This window comes from Mobula hypostoma, chromosome 15 (assembly GCF_963921235.1).
Source record: "Mobula hypostoma chromosome 15, sMobHyp1.1, whole genome shotgun sequence".
Taxonomy (NCBI): Eukaryota; Metazoa; Chordata; class Chondrichthyes; order Myliobatiformes; family Myliobatidae; genus Mobula; species Mobula hypostoma.
Genome location: NC_086111.1, coordinates 2,012,058 through 2,036,806, shown reverse-complemented (window position 1 = coordinate 2,036,806; position 24,749 = coordinate 2,012,058). Strand labels below are relative to the sequence as shown.

Sequence of the window (24,749 nt, the reverse complement as noted above, 5' to 3'; positions counted from 1 at the left end):
AGAATCCTTCTACATTTGTGTGCAGTGGTACTCCTGAGTCTCCACCTGGGGCTTGCATGGCCCGAGAGTAGTGAAAACCGAGAGGTAGCTACTGGCATAAAGAAGGTAGCCTGAACACTATGAAAATGAAGACAACAATTGGTTTCTGGCCAAGGACTGATAGAGATGGAAGACCTTCATTACTGCCCTGAATGGCAGCAGGTGTAATGGGCAGTAAGTAATTAATTAGCAGGGCAGGGTCAGATTGATTTTGGAGGAGGTTAAAAGGGCAACACAATATTGCAGGCCTAAGACCCTGTACTTGTCGCAGTGTTCCATGTTTTACGAAGTAGATATATATCTACAATAGAAAATAATGTGCAGAGCATTGCAAAGCACTAGAGAAATAGTTGTCATTGGATCGATGCAGAACTATAACTTCACCTTGTAGATGTATATCTTGCACTAGTGTTCCTGTAATTGATGTAATGATGGAAAGGAGGCAGGCCCTGATGGATTACGTGGTAAGGCTCTGAAAACTTGTGCCAACCAACTGGTGGGAGTATTCAAGGACATTTTCAACCTCTCACTGCTATGATCAGAAGTTCTCACCTGCTTCAAAAAGGCAACAATTATACCAGAAGAGTAGGGTGAGCTTCCTTAATAACTATCGCCCGGTGGCACTCACATCTAGAGTGATGAAATGCTTTGAGAGGTTGGTCATGACTCGACTGAACTCCTGCCTCAGCAAGGACCTGGGCCCACTGCAGTTTGCCTATCACCACAATAGGCCAACAGCAGACACAATCTCAATGGCTCTTCATGTGGCCTTAGGTCAGCTGGACAATACAAGCACCCATGTCAGGATGCTGTTCATTGACCATAGCTCAGTGTTTAACACCATCATCCCACGGTTCTGATTCATTAGCTACAGAACTTGTGTCTCTGTACCTCCCTCGACTTCCTAACTGGAAGACCACAATCTGTGTGGATTGGTGATAATATCTCCTCCCCGCTGACGATCAACACTGGTGCACCTCAGGGGTGTGTGCTTAGCCCACTGCTCTACTCTCTCTATACACATGACCGTGTGGCTAGGTATAGTTCAAATGCCATCTATAAATTTGCTGATGATACAACCATTGTTTGTAGAATCTCAGCTGGAGATGAGAGGGTGTACAGGAGTGAGATATGCCAACTTGTGGAATGGTGTCGCAGCAACGACCTTGCACACAATGTCAGTAAGATGAGGGAGCTTATTGTGGACTTCAGGAAGGGTAAGACTAACAAACATGAACCAATCTTCATAAAGGGATCAGAAGAGAAAGAGTGAGCAATTTCAAGTTCCCTGGTGTCAAGATCTCTGAGGATCTAACCTGGTCCCAACATATCGATGCAGTGATAAAGAAGGCAAGACAGCAGCTATATTTCATTAGGAGCTTGAAGAGATTTGGTTTGTCACCTAAAACACTCAAAAACTTCTATTGTGGAGAGCATTCTGATGGGCTGCATCACTGTATGGTAGGAGGGACTACTGCACAGAACTGAAAGAAGCTACAGAAAGTTGTAAACTTAGTCAGCTCCATCTTGAATGCAAGCCTTCTTGGAACCCAAGACATCTTCAAGGAGCGGTGCCTCAGAAAGGCGGTGTCCATTATTAAGGACCTAGACCTACATACCCAGGGCATGCCCTCTTCTCATAGTTATTGGCATTAGTGGCAGACCAATCAATTTGAAGAAAGGGAGAGCTTCACACAGGTCAGGGAAAAGAGTTTAAAAAAGGACCGTTTCGTGAGGCTCGGTGCATTAGCGACAGACTAATCCAGCGGTCCTCAACCACCTGGCCACGGACCAGTACCAGGCCGCAAAGCATGCGCTACTGGGCCGCGAGGAAACGATATGATTTGGCGATATGAGTTAGCTGCACCTTTCCTCATTCCCTGTCACGCACTGTTGAACTTGAGCGCATGCGAGGTCATTACCCGTGCGTCATCCATGTCAGCGCAGGAAGGAGATCAACTCCTCGAGCTTGTAAATGACAGTGGGCTGAAAAGTATGTTTGACATAACATCTCTGCCGGCATTCTGGATCAAAGCCAAGGCTAAATATCCTGAGATAGCCACGAAAGGACTGAAAACGTTGCTTTCATTTCCAACATTTTTCTGCGAAGCGGAGTTTTCTGCAATGAATGCAATGAAAACTAAATTGTGGAATAGACTGGACATAAGGAACCCACTTTGAGTATCACTGTCTCCCATCACCCCTCAATAGGACCGTCTTGTTGCAGGAAAACAAGCCCAGGGCTCCCACTGATTCAGCGATATTGGTGCGTTGCAATGATTTTATATGTTCATACGGGGAAAATATGTGCTGTGTGTTTAATATCCAAACGTTACTTAAAATGTTATGATACTATTGACTTACTTATATCACCATAAAACAATTACAGCACGGAAACAGGCCATCTCAGCCCTTCTAGTCCGTGCCGAACGCTTACTCACACCTAGTCCCACCGACCTGCACTCAGCCCATAACCCTCCATTCCTTTCCTGTCCATATACCTATCCAATTTAACTTTAAATGATAATATCGAACCTGCCTCTACCACTTCTACTGGAAGTTCGTTCAACACTTACTTCAAGCTCCCCTGTCCTCCCCTGATAATTGACATCGCTATATTCATGCGAGGAAAATATGCGCTGTGTATTTAATATTAAATTTGTGAGATAAACCCTTTTAGAAATGAAATTGAGTGTATTAGCCACTTATCACCTATATTCCAGTTGAGATTAACACCCCCCCCCGCCGAACAGAATCGCCAAAAACGATTTGCAGAAAAAAAATTGGCAGGTACTCGCATGCGCAAGTCACGCATGTGCACTGGTGCCTGCGCAAGGCTTCATGGTCATTGGAGTCTTTCTCGGGGTAAACACAACGTATTTGACTGCTACTCTTGTCCGTTGGCAACCCTACCCTCCACCACCCCCCCTACCACCCCCATCCCCCCGTCGGCCGGTCTGCAAGAATATTGTCAATATTAAATTGGTCCGCAGTGCAAAAAAGGTTGGGTCCCCTGGGCTAATCGATTTGAAGAGAGAGAGAGAGCTTCACACAGGTCGGGGAAAGGAGTTTTAAAAAAGGACCATTTCATGGGGCTCAGCGCATTACCAGCAGACCAATCGATTTGTGATTCATTTGCAAGAGCAAATAAAAGTAAAGCAGGGTCAAAGTGGAGCGGCCACTGGGTGAGTGGGCCAGTGTAGGAGTGGGAGCTTGAGGCTTTGGCTCAAGAGGCCTCAGCAAGGAGGCACAGGTAAGTAGCAAGTAAGACTTTTGTAGTGGTTGAATAAAAAAAATCACTAAATTACAGCTAATTAAATAAAGGGATGATGCAGGATCAGGAGATGTGCTGTAGCTGCATGATGTGGAAGCTGGTGGACCCCATAGTGATTCCTGGTGACCACATCTCTAGCAGGCGTTGGCTGTTCGCGGAACTCAGGCTCAAAGATGATGACCTGGAATCTGAGCTTCAAACATTGCGGCACATCAGGGAGGGGGAAAGTTACTTGGATTCTCTGTTTCTGGAGGTAGTCACACCCATTAGATTAGCTGCCTCAAATTCGGTCTATGGTGATGTATAAGAGGGTGTGACTGTGAGTGAGGTGGGTAATGGGATCCAAGAGACAGTGCTGGAGAAACCTCAGCCCTCGAGCTTGTCCAGCAGGTCTGAGATTCTTAGGGACTGTAGGAAGGATGAGCAACCTAACTGTGGCACCATAGTTCAGGCAGCCATTCAAGAGTGGGGAGAGAAGAGAAATGTAGTTGTAATTAGGGATCGTTTAGTCAGGGGAATAGACAGAGTTCTCTGGCGTGAGGATAGAGAGTCCCGAAGGCTGTGTTGCCTGCCGGGTGTCCGGCTTCGGGACATTTTGTCTGACCTGCAGAGGAATTTGCAGTGGGAGGGGAAAGATCCAGCTGCCGTGGTCCATGTGGGTACCAACAACATAGGTAGAATGTGGGATGAGGTTCGGCTTTGGGAATTGGAGCAGCTAGGGACTAAATTAAAAAACAGAAACAAAAAGGTGGTAATCTCTAGATTACTACCTGAGCCACGTGCAAATGGGCATAGAGTCAAGAAGATTAAGAGTTAAGTGCGTGGCTCAGGGATTGGTGTGGGAGATGTGGGTTTGAATTCACGGGAAATTGGCACCAGTATTGGGGTAGGAGGGAGCTGAACCAATGGGACGGGCTCCATCTGAACTGTGATGGGACCTGGATCCTAGTGAATCACATAACGAGGGCTGTGGATAGGGATTCAAACTAAATAGTAGCGGGGTGGGTTCAACAGATTAGAGAAGTATGGATAAAGTAAAAGAGAAAAGTGTGGATAAAGATAAAGTAGACACAAAAGATAAAAAAAGAGAAAAGTAAGAGTGGAGTGAAGAAAAGTCAAGTGCAAAAGAGTAAAAGATTACAAGATTTTAAAAGCACAATGAGTGTAAGGGCACTTTATTTGAAACAAGGTCAGTGATCTTGTGGCAGAAATCAGTACAAAGGGGTATGATTTTGTGGCCATTGCAGAGATGTGGTTGCATGGTGGAGAGGATTGGGAATTAAACATCCAAGGATATCAGGTAATACAGAAGGATAGGCAGGAAGGTGAGGGAGGTGGGATAGCACTCTTAATTAAAGATGAGATCAGGGTGATAGTGAGAGACAATATAAGATCTAAGGAGCAGAATGGTGAATCCATTTCAGTAGAGATTAGGAATAGTAAAGGAAAAAAAAATATCATGGAAAGTTGTCAATCGGCCACCGAATAATAACATTACAGTGGCACAGGCATAAACGGAGAAATATCTGAGGCATGTAGGGGAACAGCAGTTATTGTGGGGGATTTTAACTTGCACATAGATTGGGTGAATCAAGTTGGTCGAGGCAGTCTTGAGGAGAACTTCATCAAATGCATCCGTGATGGCTTTCTTGAACAGCATGTTACTGAACCTACAAAGGAACCCATCTTAGATCTGGTCCTGTGCAGTGAGACAGGTAAAATTAGTGATCTTGTAGTCAGGGATCCTCTTGGAAAGAGTGATCACAGTATGATTGAGTTTCTCATACAAATGGAGGGTCCAATAGTTCAATCTAAAACTAGTGTATTATGACTAAACAAGGAAGACTCCAATGGGATGAGGGAGGATTTGACTAGTGTAGACTGGGAACACATGCTATATGGTGGGACGGCTAAGGAACAGTGGAAGACTTTCAAAGAGATTTTTCACAGTGGTCAACAAAATATATATTCCAGTTAAAAGCAAGGACAGTAAGGGTGGGGAGAGCCAGCCCTCGATAACTAAGGAAATAAAAGAAGGCATCAAACTAAAAACTTGTGCATACAAATTCGCCAAGAGTGGTGGGAAACTGGAAGATTGAGAAAACTTTAAAAGGCAGCAAAGAACCACTAAGTGAGCAATAACAAAAAAGATTGTGAAAATAAACTAGCACAAAATATAAAAAACGGACAGCAGAAGTTTTTTTAATTATATAAAGCTGAAAAGGGTGCCTAAAATGAACATAGGTCCCTTGGAGGACGAGAAGGGGGAATGGATATTGGGTAATGAGGAAATGGCAGACGCTTTGAATGACGATTTTGTGTTGGTATTCATGGTGGAGGACATGGCTAATATGCCAAAGAGAGATTATATGGATATGATAGGAGGTGAGAACCTTGATACAATATCTATCACTGGAGGTAGTGCTGAGCAATCTTGCGCGCCTGAAGATAGACAACTCCCCTGGTACTGATGGAATGCACCCCAGGGTACTGAAAGAAATAGCAGGAGTTATAGTAGAGGATTTGGTGATGATTTACCAAAATTCTCTGGACTCTGGGCATGTCCAGGATTAGAAGACGGCGAATGTCATGCCACTGTTGAAAAAAGGATGTAGGCAAAAAGCAGATAACTATAGGCCAGTTAGTTTAACATCTGTAGTTGGGAAAATGCTTGAAGCTATCATTAAAGAAGAAATAGTGAGGCATCTGGCAAGAAATGGATCCATCAGGCAGATGCAGCATGGATTCAGCAAAGGCAGATCCTGTTTGACAAACTTACTGGAGTTCTTTGAGGATATAACAAGCGCAGTGGATAGAGGGGAACAGATGGACGTTACTTACTTGGATTTCCAGAAGGCGTTCGATAAGGTGCCACATAAAAGACTTATCCAGAAGGTAAGGATTATTGAGTTGGAGGTGATGTATTAGCATGGATGGAAGATTGGTTCACTAATAGAAAGATGAGTTGGGATACATGGGTGTTACTCTGGTTGGCAATCAGTGGTGAGCGTTGTGCCGCAGGGGTCGGTTCCGGGCCTGCAGCTGTTCACAATATACATTAACAATCTGGAAGAGAGGATTGAGTGTAGAGTAGCTAAGTTTGCTGACAATGCTAAATTGAGTGGAAAAACAAATTGTGCAGAAGATACGGAGAATCTGCAGCGAGATATAGATAGGTTAAGTGAATGCGCAAGGGTCTGGCAGATGGAGTACAATGTTGATAAATGCGAGGTCATCCACTTTGGAAGGGAAAATGAGAGAGCAGTTTATTATTTAAACGGTAAAAGATTGCAGCATGCTACTGTGCAGAGGGACTTGGGAGTGCTTGTGCATGAATCACAAAAGACTGGTTTGCAGGTGCAGCAGGCTATCAAGAAGGCAAATGGAATGTTGGTCTTCATTGCTAGAGGGATTGAATTCAAGAACAGGGAAGTTATGCTCCAAATGTGAGGCCACACTTGGAGTACAGCATGAAGTTCTGGTCTCCTTACTTGAGGAAGGATATACTGGCTTTGGGGGCAGTAAAGAAGAGGTTCACCAGATTGATTCCAGAGAAGAGGGGGTTAGACTACGAGGAGAGATTCAGTCACTTGGGACTGTACTCACTGGATATCAGAAGAATAAGAGGTGATCTTATAGAAACATATAAAATTATGAAAGGAATAGATAAGATAGAGGCAGGAAAGTTGTTTCCACTGGTAGATGAGACTAGAACTAGGGGACATAGCCTCAATATCTGGGGAGTAGAATTAGGATGAAGTTGAGGAGGAACTGCTTCTCCCAGAGAGTGGTAAATCTGTGGAATTCTCTGCTCAATGAAGTGGTGGAGGCTACCTCAGTAAATATATTTAGGACCAGGTTGGATAGATTTTTGCATAGTAGGGGAATTAAGGGTTGTGGGGAAAAGGCAGGTAGGTGGAGATGAGTCCATGGTCAGATCAGCCATGATCTTATTGAACAGCGGAGCAGGCTTGACGGGCCAGGTGGCCTACTCCTGTTCCTATTTCTTATGCTCTTATGTTACCAGAAGGTACAGAACCCTGAAGGCACACACTCAGCAATTAAGGAACAGCTTCTTCCCCTCTGCCATATGATTCCTAAATGGATATTGAACCCATGAACACTACCTCACTTTTTAAAAAATACATGTAACACCAATCCCCCACTCACTGGGCTCATCTGCAAACTTCTGCTAACAGCCACATGACTCAGCAGTAAGAGAACCACCTTCCAGAAACGATATACGTCCAGGGTTGTTATGATTTGGGGTTCAACCAAACAGGAAAGTTGTGATGTTCCAATTAAGGAAATCTTGATCTGGGTGAACGCTATGTAAATACTGCACATACACAATTCTTGGTCAGCAAGAAATAACAAATCGTACACCGCATAAAATTATAAAGGACGTATATTTACTAAATTCTGCGTGAAAACACCTATCATTCATCCTTCTCACCCTCCCTGCCCCCTTCCTCCTTGGAGCCATTCATCTGCACAAAACACTCCTTCCAACAGCATTCTGCAGCATCTTCCCTTCTATCCCACTTCGCAGCTCCTGCCCAGAGACCCCCATCCAGATTACCATCCACCACAAAACTCCCTCCGCCCCACTCTCTCTGGAACTTTCTCCAGATCCCACCATCCTGATTGACCGACACTACATTCCTAATTGAACAGCAGGCTGTCTTATCTTTAGCCAAAACTTTCTACCAGCAGGACACACTACTTTCACAGAAAACAGCTAAAGTGAAATACCTACAGCATGGCAGCAGAAACCTTAACCAGGGCATTACATATACATTACTTCCGGTTTGTACTATCTTTAATCTAACTATTTAATGTACATATATATATTTATTGTCATTAATTAACTTATTTTTTTTCTCTCAATATTATCATGTATTGCAATGTACTGTTGCTGCCAAGTTAACAAATTTCACCTGATTCTGATTCTGAAAGGAGTATGCCATGCAGATACAAAGCGCATTCCATACCTGACCTTTCCTCCTGTAGAATATTACTTGATGTGACGATCCCAGCATAGTTTTTCTTTGAATTCCGTCTTTGATTTTATCGTACAGGAGTTTTTCTCCGGGAATGATATGATATTTCACCTGTAGAAGAAAACATCACAGTTTGCGCAGTACGATCAGCTACCTTCTCCTAAGGTACACTGGAGGCTAAGAGCACAAGATGAAGGAGCAGCATAATGTGTACCGAGACTCTCAGCAAGCAGAGGCTGATGATAGGGCAAAATTGCAGTCAACAGGACGAGCTGCAATGTAAAAGGCAGACAAAATCGAACTAAAGGACTAAAGGTGCTATATGTGAATACATGCATTACATGGAATAAGGTCAGTGAGCTTGTAGCACAGTTACAGATTGGCAAGTATGATGTTGTAGGCATCACTGAATCATGGCTGAAAGAAGATTACAGCTGGGAGTTTAATATCCAAGGATACAAGTTGTATCTAAAGGACAGGCAGGAAGGCAGAGTGGCTCTGTTGGTAAAAACTGAAATCAAATCATTAGAAGGAGGTGATATAAGGTCAGAAGGTGTTGAATCTTTGTGAATAGAGCCAAGGAAGTGCAAGGGTAAAAAGACCCTGACAAGAGTTATATACAGACCCCCAAACAGTGTTAAGGATGTGGTCTATAAGTTACAATGGGAGATACATGCCAAAAGGGCAATGTTAAAAGAATGATTCGGGATTTCAATGTGCAGGTAGATTGGGAAAATCAGGTTGGTGCGGGATTTCAAGAGCAGAAATTTCTAGAAAGCCTATGAGGTGGTTTTTTAGAGCACCTCGTGGTTGAGCCCACGAGGGGATTAGCTATTCTGGATTGGGTGTTGTGCAATGAACCAGAATTTTTTTTTTAAGAGAACATCAGGTAACAGAACACCCTAGGGGCAATATGACCAAATTCACCCTGAAATTTGAGAAGGGGAAACTAAAGTCAGATGTATCAGTATTACAGTGGAATAAAGGAAATTACAGAGGCATGAGAGAGGAGTGACTAGAGATCCAGAGCCATCAAACTCTCCTCAAACACTTACCCTTCCATTCCTGGCATCAGACCTCCTCTGGACCCCCTCCAATGTCACTACAGATATTTTCTTAGAAAAGGGGTCTAAAAATGCTTACAATACTCAAAAAGCAGTCTGACTAATACTTTATAAAGCCATATAACCGCTCTTACAAAGCAGTGATTCAGCTCATGCAGTTACAAAATGCTTATTATTTTATGTTTGCTTTTCACATACTCCCATTAAAAATCCTTATCAAATTGGAATGATGAAGAACATGACAGGATATTCATTCACACTCTGGCCAGAATCAGCTGTAATAACTGAACCACAAAAGTAAGCTCCCCATCCTTCTCATGAGAGCAGGAGTGTCTCGCTTCCAGTCTGTTTTCCTGCTTTCCTTCAGTTTTCCCTTGCAGAGACTGGGGGTGCACTCTCACCATCCTTTTGTGATCCAGTGGTCAACCAGAAAGTAGGATATTATTGGTCAGGAATTGGCAAAATGTCCTGGGCCATATATCTCAGACCTCATTGCTCAATGTCCAAAGATAAAGAGGTTTGGTTTTAAAACAAACCAGGCTTCATATTTAAATGATGGAGTCACAAACACAGCATTCTGTAGCCAAACTTCACCTGGACAGAAAAAAGTCAGTCAGGAAACATACCAACTTTTCAATACTTTCAGCTCTGTAGTACTCTTCAACTACTGCATCTTCTGGTATCAATACAGTATACTGTTTGGATGCTTCTAGCTCATTAACTAGATGGTATTGCTAAAGAAGAACAAATTAAAATCAGTGATTAATATTGTTGTTCCATTAACATTAAGGTTAAATATGATCAATTCTGCAGCATGAAACAAGTTTTTACACTGTAAAACTTAATCTGCAGTAGGCATTTTGTCAATAACTAGGAGACAAAAGTTGGGAGATTTGCAACTTATGTCAGGCTTCAGAGAGAAATTCAAAGGTCAAGTAATCAACTAGATCATGAACATCAGATCACAAGAGGTCTGCACTAATGCAGATACTCAAGATACCTCATGTTTGTGGACCATAATAGTGTTTCCCCAGCAATGAAGCTTGTTACAATGCTAGATGATAGGCTCTCTTAGAAGTCATTAGAGAGTTATGGGCAGATATGAATCATGTAAGCTCACTCACTCTCTCCAGCCAGGCTGCGGTAAATCCAGGCTGTGACTTCCAACCGTAGAATCTCTGGCTTGGCAGTGGGCACTGTCTCCATTTGAACCCCACTGAAGACCCTTATAAGACAGGGGTTCCCAACCTGGGGACCATGGGCTCCTTACTTACTGGTAGGAGTTAATGGCATAAAAAAGGTTGAGAACCTCTGTTGAAAGAGAACACAAGGAAATTGTAGGTGGAGGGAACTTGGCCCCTCACACCTGTCCTGTAATTCAGTATGATCATGGCTGATCTGTCCTAGGGCGCACTTACTCCTGTGCAGGTTCCTCAAAGCCCTCATTTCCATGACCTTTTAAACTTTGATCTCTTTACTCTCTTGATGCCCCCAATGTGTTTACTTCCACAAGCCGCTGGAGTAGAGTTTCAGAGATTCAACATGCTTACTGATAAGAAACTCCAACACACCTCAGTTTTAAGTGCCCGCTCCCTTACTTTGTAACTGTGTTTCCTCACCCGGGATTCCCCTACTTCTAGAAACTTCTCAGCATTAACCTTGAAGATCTGTTATCTTTCAATAAGATCACCCTGGTTCTTCTAAACTCCAGAGAATACAGTCATAGAGCACTACAGCACAGAAACTAATCCTTTGGCTATCTAGTCTGTGCTAAGTTGTCATTCTGCCTAGTGCCATTAACCTACACCCACACCATACCTTTCCCATCCATGTACTTATCCAAACATACTGAACTTTTTTTTTAACCATTCAAAATAGGACAAGCCTCTCATCCTAGGAATTAGCCTAATGAATCTCTGGACCACCATCAATGCTGGTAAAACCCTGCTCAGATGGAGGGCATACTTAAATAATATTTCAAGAAAATTGTACCAGTCATATTAAATCACATTTACATGACATATTTAAAAATGTGCCTTGCAACAGAGAAGTGGGGTTACTCAACCCATGTCTGTCAATGCACAACTTGAACATCAAGTGGCAGTTCTACCACTTCAAAACTTTCAGCCATGACAGGATATTTCATTCATTGGTTTGCAGTTTGTGAATGAATCCCAGTACTGTGCGTGGTTAATTTTCACAGAACTACAGAATTCTACAGCACAGAATCAAGCCCTTTGGTCCACTACATCCAAAGTCAACTATTGCATCCATCTCTACTAATCTCATTTGCCTTCTACGAGGGGTGATCAATAAGTTCGTGGCCTAAGGCAGAAGGAATCAGTTTTAGAAAACCTAGCACATGTATTTTTCAACATAGTCCCCTCATACATGTACACATTTAGTCCAGCGATCGTGGAGCATACGGATCCCTTCTTTGTAGAAGTGGTCCACAGCAGGGGTGATTGAGAGGTTTGTGGCTTAAGGTAGAAGGAGATGAGTTAAACAGCTCTTGTTACATGCACGTGCAGTTCAACTCTTTGAGTGAAAATGCAGAAAGTTTGAAGTTAATAACTCATCTCCCTCTACCTTAGGTCACGAACTTATCAATCACCCCTGCTGTGAACCACTTCTGGAGGTCCAAAATTCTGACTTCTACAAAGAAGGGATCCGTATTGTCCATGACCGCCGGACTAAGTGTGTAAATGTAGGAAAAATAAATGTGCTAAGTTTTCTAAAATTGACTCCTTCTCCCTTAGGCCACAAACTTATCAATCATCCCTCCTATGTTCTGACAATTCAAGTGCTTGTTCAAATCCTTCTTAAGTGTTTTAAGAGTATCTGCCTCTGCCAGAATATTCCAGATTCCGATCTCTTTGTGTGAAAGTTTCCCTTCAGATCCCATCTTAAACTCCTTGCTCTCACCTTAGACTTAAGTCCTCTTCTCTTAGACATTCCAACCATGGAAAAAAGATTTTTGCTATCTACCCTGTCTATTCCCCTCACAGTGCACACTATTGACTCAAAGTTCACGCAAACGGCCATGCCTTAAGACCCCAGGTAGAACTGGTATCAGCACCTCACAGAGCACCATTTTTGCGCCCGTTTCCTAAATGATCATCAGTCTCGAAGGGAATATCTATTGACACCAAAAACATAATTTGAGATTCAGCATGGAGTCGGCTCTCCTGGCTCTTCCATCTGCTCTGCTCAGCAATCCCCGACTTAATCCCAGCCTGTCAATTTACAATGACCAATTAACCTACTAACTGGTACGTCTTTGGACTGTGGGAGGAAACTGGAGCACCCGGAGGAAACCCACGCGGTCACAAGTAGAACGTTTAAGCTCCTTACAGGCAGCGGTGGGAAATGAACCCGGCTTGCCTGTACTGTAAAGCATTGTGCTAACCACTACACTACCATTTTGGGATGATTTTTAAACATTCTAAGATCTCTTATGATTTCTTAATAACCACCTTTTTAAATGACTGGACAGCACATCTCCAATATTTTACTTACGTGTTTTCAATTTACCTGTAAAAACCGCTTGAAATGAGAGTACTGAGGCAACTGATCTAGAAGTTCCAGCAAACTAGGTGGAAGTGGAGGCAAATCTTCCAAAGGTGGAATCAAAATCTGCACATGAAAAGTTGTAATGAATTAAATAAAGCAGCTTTCAGTAACAGCCATCATTTGCAAAGTGTTTGATATTTATATAGAAAAATGTAATACTGCACATCATGAGAAACAGTAATAACTTGACACAGAGCTGAGCATGACTGAATTTTAACTTCCAAAATTGCATATTAAGTAGTTAAAATTCAAGAAGTCTCTAACAGGAGCCAAGCTTGTTTCAAAACCATCCCTTTCTGCTATTAAATGCCTATGTCAGAAGGAATAGCAGTGACCAATCAATCAGGCTCATCAGGCACAACCTGCCTTTGACCAAGCCATGCTGACTATTCCTAATCATATTATGCCTCTCCAAATGTTCATAAATTCTGCCTCTCAGGATCTTCTCCGTCAACTTACCAACCACTGAGGTAAGACTCACTGGTCTATAATTTCCTGGGCTATCTCTACTCTCTTTCTTGAATAAGGGAACAACATCTGCAACCCTCCAATCCTCCGGAACCTCTCCCATCCCCATTGATGATGCAAAGATCATCACCAGAGGATCAGCAATCTTCTCCCTCTCCTTCCACAGTAGCCTGGGGTATATTAGATTAGATTAGATTGTGAGGACACGCAGTCCTCTTTTATTGTCATTTAGTAATGCATGCATTAAAAAATGATACAATGTTCCTCCAATATGATATCACAGAAACACAAAACAAACCAAGACTAAAAACTGACAAAAAAACCACATAATTATAACATATAGTTACAACAGTGCAAAGCAATACCATAATTTGATAAAGAACAGACCATGGGCATGGTAAAAAGAAGTCTCAAAGTCTCTCGAAAGTCCCATCACCTCACGCAGATGGTAGAAGGAAGAGAAACTCTCTCCCTGCCATGAACCTCCAGCGCTGCAAACTTGCCGATGCAGCATCCTGGAGTCACCCGACCACAGCCGACTCTTGAGTCCATCTGAAAACTTCGAGCCTCCGACCAGCCCTCCGACACCGAGCACCATCTCTGCCGAACGCTTCGACCCTGGCCCCGGCAACAGGCAATAGGCAAAGCCAAGGACTTGGGGCCCTCCCCTCCGGAGATTCTCGATCACACAGTAGCAACAGCAGCGAAGCAAGCATTTCAGAAGTTTCTCCAGGTGTTCCTCCATGCTTCTCATGTCTGTCTCCATCAAATCAGGATTGTGCACGGTACCTACTTACAAATATGATATCATTTTGGAGCAGCCACGTGCACTGCGTTGTGCCGCCATCTTCTCCTCCCCTCCTATCTCGTCCGGTCCCAGTGACTTATCCAACTTGATGCTTTCCAAATGCTCCAGCACATCTTTTTTCTTAATGTCAAGCTCAAGCTTTTCAGTTCGCTGTAAATCATTCCTACAATTGCCAAGATCCTTTTCCATAGTGAATACTGAAGCAAAGTACTCATTAAATACCTCTGCTATCTCCTCCAGTTCCATACATACTTTTCCACTGTCACACTTGATTGATCCTATTCTCTCACGTCTTTTCCTCTTGCTCTTATTATTTCATTTCCCTGGCCTCAAAAACCTAACAATAGACAATAGGTACAGGAGTAGGCCATTTGGCCCCTCGAGCCGGCACCGCCATTCACTGTGATCATGGGTGATCATCCACAATCAGTACCCTGTTCCTGCCTTCTCCCCATATCCCTTGACTCAGCTATCATTAAGAGCTCTATCTAACTGTTTCTTGAAAGAATCCAGAGAATTGGCCTCCACTGCCTTCTGAGGCAGAGCATTCTACAGATCCACAACTCTCTGGGTGAAAAAGTTTTTCCTCAACTAGTTTCTAAATGGCCTACCCCTTATTCTCAAATTGTGGCCTCTGGTTCTGGACTCCTCCAACATCGGGAACATGTTTCCTGCCTCTAGTGTGTCCAATCCCTTAATAATCTTATATGTTTCAATCAGATCCCCTCTCATCCTTCTACATTCCAGTGTATACAAACCCAGTCGCTCCAATCTTTCAGCATATGACAGTCCCTCCATCCTGGGAATTAATCGCGTGAACCTCCGCTGTCTCACCAGGGCCCTGTACAACTGCAGAAGGAGCTCTTTGCTCCTAAACTGAACTCCCCTTGTTATGAAGGCCAACATGCCATTAGCTTTCTTCACTGCTTGCTGTACCTGCATACTTAGTTTCAGTGACTGATGAACAAGGACACCTAGATCTCGTTGTACTTCCCCTTTTCCTAACTTGACACCATTCAAATAGTAATCTGCCTTCCTGTTCTTGTCACCAAAATGGATAACCTCACACTTATCCACATTAAACTGCATCTGCCATGTATCTGCCCACTCACCCAACCTGTCCAAGTCATCCTGCATTATCTCAACATCCTCCGCACATGTCACACGGCCACCCAGCTTTGTGTCATCTGCAAATTTGCTAATGTTACTTTTAATCCCTTGGCTCAGGGAGGATCAGACACCCTGAGCCAATAGGCTGGTCCTGGACTTATTTCATAATTTACTGGTATAATTTACATATTACTATTTAACTATTTATGGTTCTATTACTATATATTATTTATGGTGCAACTGTAACAAAAACCAGTTTCCCCCAGGATCAATAAAGTATGACTATGACTATGACTATCTAAATCACTAATGTATATTGTAAATAGCTGCAGTCCCAGAACCGAGCCTTGCGGTACCCCACTAGTCACCGCCTGCCATTCTGAAAGGGACCCGTTAATCCCTACTCTTTGTTTCCTGTCTGCCAACCAATTTACGATCCATGTCAGTACCTTTCCCCCAATACCATGTGCTCTAATTTTGCCCACTGATCTCCTATGTGGGACCTTATCAAAGACTTTCTGAAAGTCCAGGTACACTACATCCACTGGCTCTCCCTTGTCCATTTTCATAGTTACATCCTCAAAAAATTCCAGAAGATTAGTCAAGCATGATTTCCCCTTTGTAAATCCATGCTGACTCGGACCGATCCTGATACTGCTACCCAAATGTGTCGCTACTTCATCCTCTATAATTGACTCCAGCATCTTCCCCACCACTGATGTCAGGCTAACTGGTCTGTAATTTCCTGTTTTCTCTCTCTCTCCTTCTTAAAAAGTGGGATAACATTAGCCACCCTCCAGTCCTCAGGAACTGATCCTGAATCTATAGAACATTGGAAAATAATTACAAATGCGTCCATGATTTCTAGAGCCACCTCCTTAAGTACCCTGGGATGCAGACCATCAGGCCCTGGGGATTTATCAGCCTTCAGTTCCATCAGTCTATCCAACACCATCTTCTGCCTAATATGAATCTCCTTCAGTTCCTCCGTTACCCTAGGTCCTCCGGCCACTATTACATCTGGGAGATTGTTTGTGTCTTTCCCAGTGAAGACAGATCCAAAGTACCTGTTCAACTCGTCTGCCATTTTCTTGTTCCCCAGAAAAATTCACCCATTTCTGTCTTCAAGGGTCCAACTTTGGTCTTAACTAATTCTTTCCTCTTCACATAGCTAAAGAAGCTTTCTCTATCCTCCTTTATATTCTTGGCTAGCTTGCCTTTGTATCTCATCTTTTCTCCCTGTATAGCCTTTTTAGGGTAGCTATCCTCTGTTGCTCTTTAAAAGTCTCCCAATCCTCTGGCTTCCCGCTCATCTTTGCTATGTTATACTTCTTCTCTTTTATTTTTATACTGTGCTTGACTTCCCTTGTCATCCATGGTCGTCCCTTACTCCCCTTAGAATCTTTCTTCCTCTTTAGAATGAACTGATCCTGCACCTTCCCAGAAGTACCTGCCATTGTTGTTCCACTGTCATCCCTGCTAGGGGATCTTTCCAGTCAACTTTGGCGAGCTCCTCCCTCATGGCTCCATAGTCCCCTTTGTTCAACTGCAATACTGACACTTCCGATTTTCCCTTCTCCCTCTCAAATTGTATTTGAAAACATCATATTATGGTCACTACCTCCTAATGGCTCCTTTATCTCGAGTTCCCTTATCAAATCTGGTTCATTACACAACACTAAATCCAGAATTGCCTTCTCCCTGGTAGGTTCCAGTACAAGCTGCTCTAAGAATCCATCTCAGAGGCACTCCACAAACTCCCTTTCTTGGGGTCCAGTACCAACCTGATTTTCCCAATCTACTGCATGTTAAAATCCCCCATAACAACTGTAGCATTACCTTTGCGACATGCCAATTTTAACTCTTGATTCAAATTACACCTTACATCCAGGCTACTGTTTGGGAGCCTGTAGATGACTCCCATTAGGGTCTTTTTGCCCTTACAATTTCTCAGTTCTATCCATACTGACTCTACATCTCCTGATTCTATGTCATCCCTCGCAAGGGACTGAATATCATTCCTCACCAACAGAGCCACCCCACCCCCTCTGCTCACCTGTTTGCCCTTTCGATAGGACGTATACCCTTGAATATTCATTTCCCAGCCCTGGTCCTCTTGCAGCCATGTCTCTGTTATTCCCACAACATCATACTTGCCAATTTCCAACTGAGCCTCAAGCTCATCCACTTCATTTAGACCATAAGACCATAAGACAAAGGAGCAGAAGTAGGCCATTCGGCCCATCGAGTCTGCCTCGCCATTTTATCATGAGCTGATCCATTTTATCCTATTTAGTCCCACTGCCCCGCCTTCTCACCATAACCTTTGTCTGCCCGGTTATTTTTTCTGCCAAAGTGCATAACCATACACTTTCCAACATTGTATTTCATTTGCCACATCTCTGGCAACTCAGATACCTATCAATCTCTGCCTTAAATACACCCAATGACTTGGCCTCCACTGCTGCCCGTGGCAACAAATTCCATAGATTCACCACCCTCTGACTAAAAAATTTTTTTCGCATTTCTGTTCTGAAAGGGCGCCCTTCAATCCTGAAGTCATGCCCTCTCGTACTAGACTCCCCCATCATGGGAAACAACTTTGCCACATCCACTCTGTCCATGTCTTTTAACATTCGAAATGTTTCTATGAGGTCTCCCCTCATTCTTCTAAACTCCAAGGAATACAGTCCAAGAGCGGACAAACGCTCCTCATATGTTAACCCTCTCATTCCCGGAATCATTCTAGTGAATCTTCTCTGTATCCTCTCCAACGTCAGCACATCCTTTCTTAAATAAGGAGACCAAAACTGCCCACAGTACTCCAAGTGAGGTCTTACCAGCGCCTTATAGAGCCTCAACATCACATCCCTGCTCCTATACTCTATTCCTCTAGAAATGAATGCCAACATTGCATTCGCCTTCTTCACTACCGACTCAACCTGGAGGTTAACTTTAAGGGAATCCTGTACGAGGACTCCCAAGTCCCGTTGCATCTCAGAACTTTGAATTCTTTCCCCATTTAAATAATAGTCTGCCCGTTTATTTTTTCTGCCAAAGTGCATAACCATACATTTTCCAACATTGTATTTCATTTGCCACATCTCTGCCCATTCTTCCAATCTATCCAAGTCTCTCTGTTTCCTCAGCACTACCGGCCCCTCCACCTATCTTCGTATCGTCAGCAAACTTAGCCACAAAGCCATCTATTCCATAATCCAAATCGTTGATGTACAATGTAAAAAGAAGCGGCCCCAACACTGATCCCTGTGGAACACCACTGGCAACCGGCAGCCAACCAGAATAGGATCCCTTTATTCCCACTCTCTATTTCTTGCCAATCAGCCAACGCTCTATCCACGTATGTAACTTTCCCGTAATTCCATGGGCTCTTATCTTGTTAAGCAGCCTCATGTGTGGCACCTTGTCAAAGGCCTTCTGAAAATCCAAATATACAACATCCACTGCATCTCCCTTGTCTAGCCTACTGGTAATTTCCTCAAAAAATTGTAATAGGTTTGTCAGGCAGGATTTTCCTTCAAGGAATCCATGCTGAGTTCTGCCTATCTTGTCATATGCCTCCAGGTACTCTGTAACCTCATCCTTGACAATCGACTCCAACAACTTCCCAACCACCGACGTCAAGCTAACAGGTCTATAATTTCCTTTTTGCTTCCTTGCCCCCTTCTTAAATAGCGGAGTGACATTTGCAATCTTCCAGTCTTCCGGAACCATGCCAGAATCTATCGACTTTTGAAAGATCATCGCTAATGCCTCCGCAATCTCCACAGCTACTTCCTTCAGAACACGAGGGTGCATTCCATCTGGTCCAGGAGATTTATCGACCTTTAGACTATTCAGCTTCCTGAGTACTTTCTCTGTCGTAACTGTGACTGCGCACACTTCTCTTCCCTGCTATCCTTGAGTGTCCGGTATCCTGCTGTCTTCCTCAGTGAAGACTGATGCAAAATACTTGTTCAGTTCCTCTGCCATCTCCTCATCTCCCATTACAATTTCTCCAGTATCATCTTCTATCGGTCCTATATCTACTCTCATCTGTCTTTTACTCTTTATATACTTGAAAAAGCTTTTAGTATCCTCTTTGATATTATTTGCTAGTTTCCTTTCATAGTTAATCTTTTCTCTCTTAATGACCTTCTTGGTTTCCTTTTCTTATACTTCGTGCATTCATATATAATACTTTTAATTCATTACTCCCCTCAACTTTCACATCGATTCCTATTGCACTTGGCCATACTCTCCGATCCCTTCCTGAACTTTCTGCCCCGTTAATTCTGTTGTCTTTCTTAACTTTACTTATTCTCTCATTTCCTTTAACTCCATCCTTATATTTCCAGTTCGTCCCCTCCCCCCACTACTTAGTTTAAACACACCCGTGTAGCAGTGGTAAACCTGCCTGCCAGAATGCTGGTCCCCCGTCTGTTAAGGTGTAACCCGTCCCTTGTGTACAATTCATCCTTACCCCAAAACAGATCCCAGTGGTCTAAGAATCTAAATCCCTGCTTCCCGCACCAGCTCCTCAGCCACACATTCAGATCCCACACCTCCCTGTTCCTGCCCTCACCAGCACAGGGAACTGGAAGCAAACCAGAGATAACCACCCTGGAGGTCCTGTTTTTCAGCCTTCTCCTGAGTTCTCTGAAGTCACGCTGCAGAATTTCTTTCCTCCTCTTCCCTTATAAACTAAAGGAGTTGAGAAAGGCTGAATCTATTGAAATCATTGCCTATGAGCCAAAAAGAGCAGAAACATTTTCTCCAGGAAAATTCTCTTTTTCCCACTGCAATCTATATTTGCTCTGCAGCCCCTCATTCAGCCCTCAACATAATCACCTTCTAACCCACCTCAAATCAATCTACAACTGCTTCTTCATCCACCAGATAGATCTTGGTCCAGCTCTTACACAGTACAAAGTTCTCACTCCGCGCCTGTTGGATTACCAGTCAAGGCAACTGTGCGCAAGAAACCAGGAAAGGAGCATTTGGAGAACTCTGGAAATCTGTGCTTTCCAAACTGAAACAAATACCCATCCATCCCGTCACTTTGTATTCCTTATTCTCACAGAAACATTTCACTTTTCTATTCTTTTCTCCCTTGTCCACTATAATGTACCGTGACGGGCTTCAGTACAAGCTACTCCATTTAATGAGCTGGGTATGAATGATGGAATGAATGTTAACAATTCCTCCCCTTGATGGAACACAGTTGTCAGTTTTCAAGGGAATAGACTTTGGAAAAGAATTCCTTTGTCACTACAAATCGGAAGTTACTATGGTAAATCTCCCCTTCTGAATATCACATAGCCCCTTTGTGATATGCTTGATTCATGGAATACAGGCAAGTCCAGAGTCTTAAATTTTACCATCAAATCTATTCCAAAATGTTGCTATTAAAACACGATTGGTTCACTGGATGATCCACATTTCACTCTCCCCTTAAAGCAGGGGTTCTCAACCCTTTTTTTATGCCACGGAGCCTTACCATTAACCGAGGAGTCAGAGGACCCCTGGTTGGGAACCCCTGCACTAAAGGTATTGTTAACCAGGCAGAAAGGGCTTCACACTGCATCAGCCAGAATAAACAGTGTGAGTTAGCAATGAACAATGACAGTAGAAAAATCTTTCTCTCTACTTCCGATTTCTTTCTCTCTTGAAAAAGTTATATTTTAATATTGAATCTTATAAAATGAGAGAAAGCTGCCATCAAGGTACTTTCTTATCTACATAAGGAGGCTGAAAATATAAACCTTCCACTTCTCACTGACAGGTGACATCTGAAGGGCATATTGCATCAGTCCTGAGAAACCACTGCCATTGACCAATGCAGCTCTATAAAGCTGCTTTCAATTAGTCATGCACTTTTTATGACGTTGAATCTGTCCAAAAGGAATGGCAGTATATTTGGTTACTAAAGAATGTTAGCAGTGTATGGGGGGGTGGGGTATGTCACATCGTCTTGCAGTGAAACCCAAAATCTCACAGCTGCCTTCCAATCTTGATTTATTCCCTTTTGAAAAGTGTTATGAAGCTTTCATTTAAACACAGTTTTCTAAAAGTAGCCTCCGTCACTTCAAATCTTTTAGAAACATAGAAAACCTACAGCACAATACAGGCCCTTTGGTCTATAACGCTGTGCCGAACATGTACTTACTTTAGAAATTACCTAGGGTCACCCATAGCCCTCTATTTTTCTAAGCTCCATGTACCTATCCAGGAGTCTCTTAAAAAAATCCTATCGTATCTGCCTCCACCACCGTTGCTGGCAGCCCATTCCACACACTCACCACCCTCTGTGTAAAAAACTTACCCCTGACATCTCCTCTGTACCCACTTCCAAGCACCTTAAAACTGTGTCCTCTCATGTTAGCTATTTCAGCCCTGGGAAAAAGCCTCTGACCATCTACACGATCAATGCCTCTCATCATCTTATACACCTCTCATCCTCCACCACTCCAAGAAGAAAAGGCCAAGTTCATTCAACGTATTCTCATAAAGTATGCTCCCCAGTCCAGGCAACGTCCTTGTAAATCTCCTCTGCACCCTTTCCATAGTTTCCACATCCTTCCTGTAGTGAGGTGACCAGAAATGAACACAGTACTCCAAGTGGGGTCTGACCAGGGTCCTATATAGCTGTAACATTACCTCTCGGTTCTTAAACTCAGTCCCATGGTTGATGAAGGCCAATGCACCGTATGCCTTCTTAACCACAGAGTCAACCTGCACAGCAGCTTTGAGTGTCCTATGGACTCGGACCCCAAGATCCCTCTGATCCTCCACACTGCCAAGAGTCTTACCATTAATACTATATTTTGCCATCATATTTGATTTACCAAAATGAACCACCTCACACCTATCTGGGTTGAACTCCATCTGCCACTTCTCAGCCCACTCTTTACCTCTGTGGGCAAGTCAATTCTGGATCCACAAAGCAAGGTCCCCTTGGATCCCATGCTTCCTGACTTTCTCAATAAGCCTTGCATGGGGTACCTTATCAAATGCCTTGCTGACACTCAACGTCAGTAAGACGAAAGAGCTGATTGTGGACTTCAGGAAGGGTAAGACGAAGGAACACATACCAATCCTCATAGGGGGATCAGAAGTGGAGAGAGTGAGCAGCTTCAAGTTCCTGGGTGTCAAGATCTCTGAGGATCTAACCTGGTCCCAACATATCAATGTAGTTATAAAGAAGGCAAGACAGTGTCTATAGTTTATTAGGAGTTTGAAGAGATTTGGTATGTCAACAAATACACTCAAAAACGTCTATAGATGTACCATTGAGAGCATTCTGACAGGCTGCATCACTGTCTGGTATGGAGGGGCTACTGCACAGGACCAAAAGAAGCTACAGAGGGTTGTAAATCTAGTCAGCTCCATCTTGGGCACTAGCCTACAAAGTACCCAGCACATCTTTAGGAAGTGGTGTCTCAGAAAGGCAGTGTCCATTATTAAGGACCTCCAGCACCCAGAGCATGCCTTTTTCTCACTGTTACCATCAGGTAGGAGGTACAGAAGCCTGAAGGCACACACTCAGCGATTCAGGAATAGCTTCTTCAAGTCAAGTCAAGTCACGTCACTTTTTATTGTCATTTGGATCATAACTGCTGGTACAGTACACAGGAAAAACAAGACAACGTTTTTCAGGACCATGGTGCTTCATGAAACAATACAAAAACTACACTGAACTATGTAAAATAACACAAAAACTACACTAGACTACAGACCTACCCAGGACTGCATAAAGTACACAGAACAGTGCAGGCATTACAATAAATAATAAACAAGACAATAGGTACAGCGGAGGGCAGTAGGTTGGTAGTCCGACGGCTTGGGGGGAAAACTGTTACATAAATAAACAGCTGACTGGCGGTGTCCGGGATTCCGTCCATTTCTGTACTCCCGCCGAGTACTTCTTTAGAGTCAGATGTAGTCCAGTTTAATGTCCATTGGAGAGCAGAATGGACGGGAGAGCCGGCTGGCTAGGGCTTGCTTTTTCCTGGCACGGACTCCTGCCCGCTCGCCTCGCTTCCGCTTCCTCGCACACCGCTTAAGACATCTCCACCTCCGGCCACTGGCATCAGGCGACTTCGAGGACTGCAGGCCTGATTCTCTCAGCAAGCCAAGGCCGCGCATCCCGTCTGCCATCCCATTCCTGAATGGACTTTGAAGCTTTGGACACTACCTCACTTTTTTTAATATACAGTATTTCTGTTTTTGCACATTTTAGAATAATCTATTCAATATATGTAATTGATTTTCTTGTTTATTTATTATTATGTTTTATTTATTATTTACTCTCTCTCTGCTAGATTATGTACTGCATTGAACTGCTGCTGCTAAGTTAACAAATTTCAAGTCACATGCCGGTGATAATAAACCTGATTCTGATTCTGATTCTGATATTCTCAAAAAATTCAATCAGGCTCGTAAGGCACGACCTGCCTTTGACAAAGCCATGCTGACTGTTCCTAATCATATTATGCTGCTCCAAATGTTCATAAATCCTGCCTCTCAGGATCTTCTCCATCAACTTACCAACCACTGAAGTAAGACTCACTGGTCTATAATTCCTGGGCTACCTCTCCTCCTTCTCTTCAATAAGGGAAAAATATCCGCAACCCTCCAATCCTCTGGAACCTCTCCCGTCCCCATTGATGATTCAAAGATCATTGCCAGAGGCTCAGCAATCTCCTCGCTTGCCTCCACAGTAGCCTGGGGTACATCTCGTCCAGTCCTGGTGACTTATCCAACTTGATGCTTTCCAAAAGCTCCAGCACATCCTCTTTCTTAATGTCTATATGCTCAAGCTTTTCAGTCCACTGTAAGTCATATGCGACCTAGTGCCAAAGCACTTCCAAGCTATACTACACAGATAATTTGAGAAACCGCAATGAGATAAATATGCAAATTCTATATTAAGTGATTGAAAGCTAATACAACTTCATGGGTAAAGAGCGTACCTTGTCAATAATATGGATGTAGCCATTCACAGCTGGGATATTAGGCGTTACAATTCTTGCTCCTCCAATGATTAGACTCTAAGAAAGACAAATGAATGTTTCAACTCCTTATAATTCTGAACTGACAAATTGGATCAAAGTTATCAATTCCACTATTTCCTTTACAACACCAAAAGGAAATGATAATATAAAGACCATAGAACTAACTGTGGAGTTGTCTTTAATTTTTTCAATTTAACTAAATTTTAAGGGCTGACCTGGTATCTTATCCAGTTCCATCACAGGGCTGGTTTAATTTAAATCCTCTCTGCACTCAGCTGTATTTTTCAAACATAAGTAGATTTATTTGCATGGTTTGCTGGCCATGCTCATTATGCTAGGCATAACCTACTCCCATGGGCCAGAAACTGAGAGCAAGTTCCCTAACCCTAACGG

At 43.2% G+C, this 24,749-nt stretch overlaps 1 protein-coding gene across 1 annotated transcript in view; it reads right to left on the bottom strand.

Moving 5' to 3' along the window:
- The window catches only part of stab1 (stabilin 1), a 339,504-nt gene that overhangs the window by 128,587 nt on the left and 186,168 nt on the right, over positions 1-24,749 (bottom strand). Inside the window, exons 31-34 of the mRNA XM_063067593.1 lie at positions 24,315-24,392; positions 12,915-13,016; positions 10,007-10,114; positions 8,308-8,427 (exon numbers count right to left, since the gene is read on the bottom strand). Of these exons, the coding sequence (XP_062923663.1) occupies positions 8,308-8,427; positions 10,007-10,114; positions 12,915-13,016; positions 24,315-24,392 (408 nt within the window). The remainder of the gene's footprint in view (positions 1-8,307; positions 8,428-10,006; positions 10,115-12,914; positions 13,017-24,314; positions 24,393-24,749) is intronic.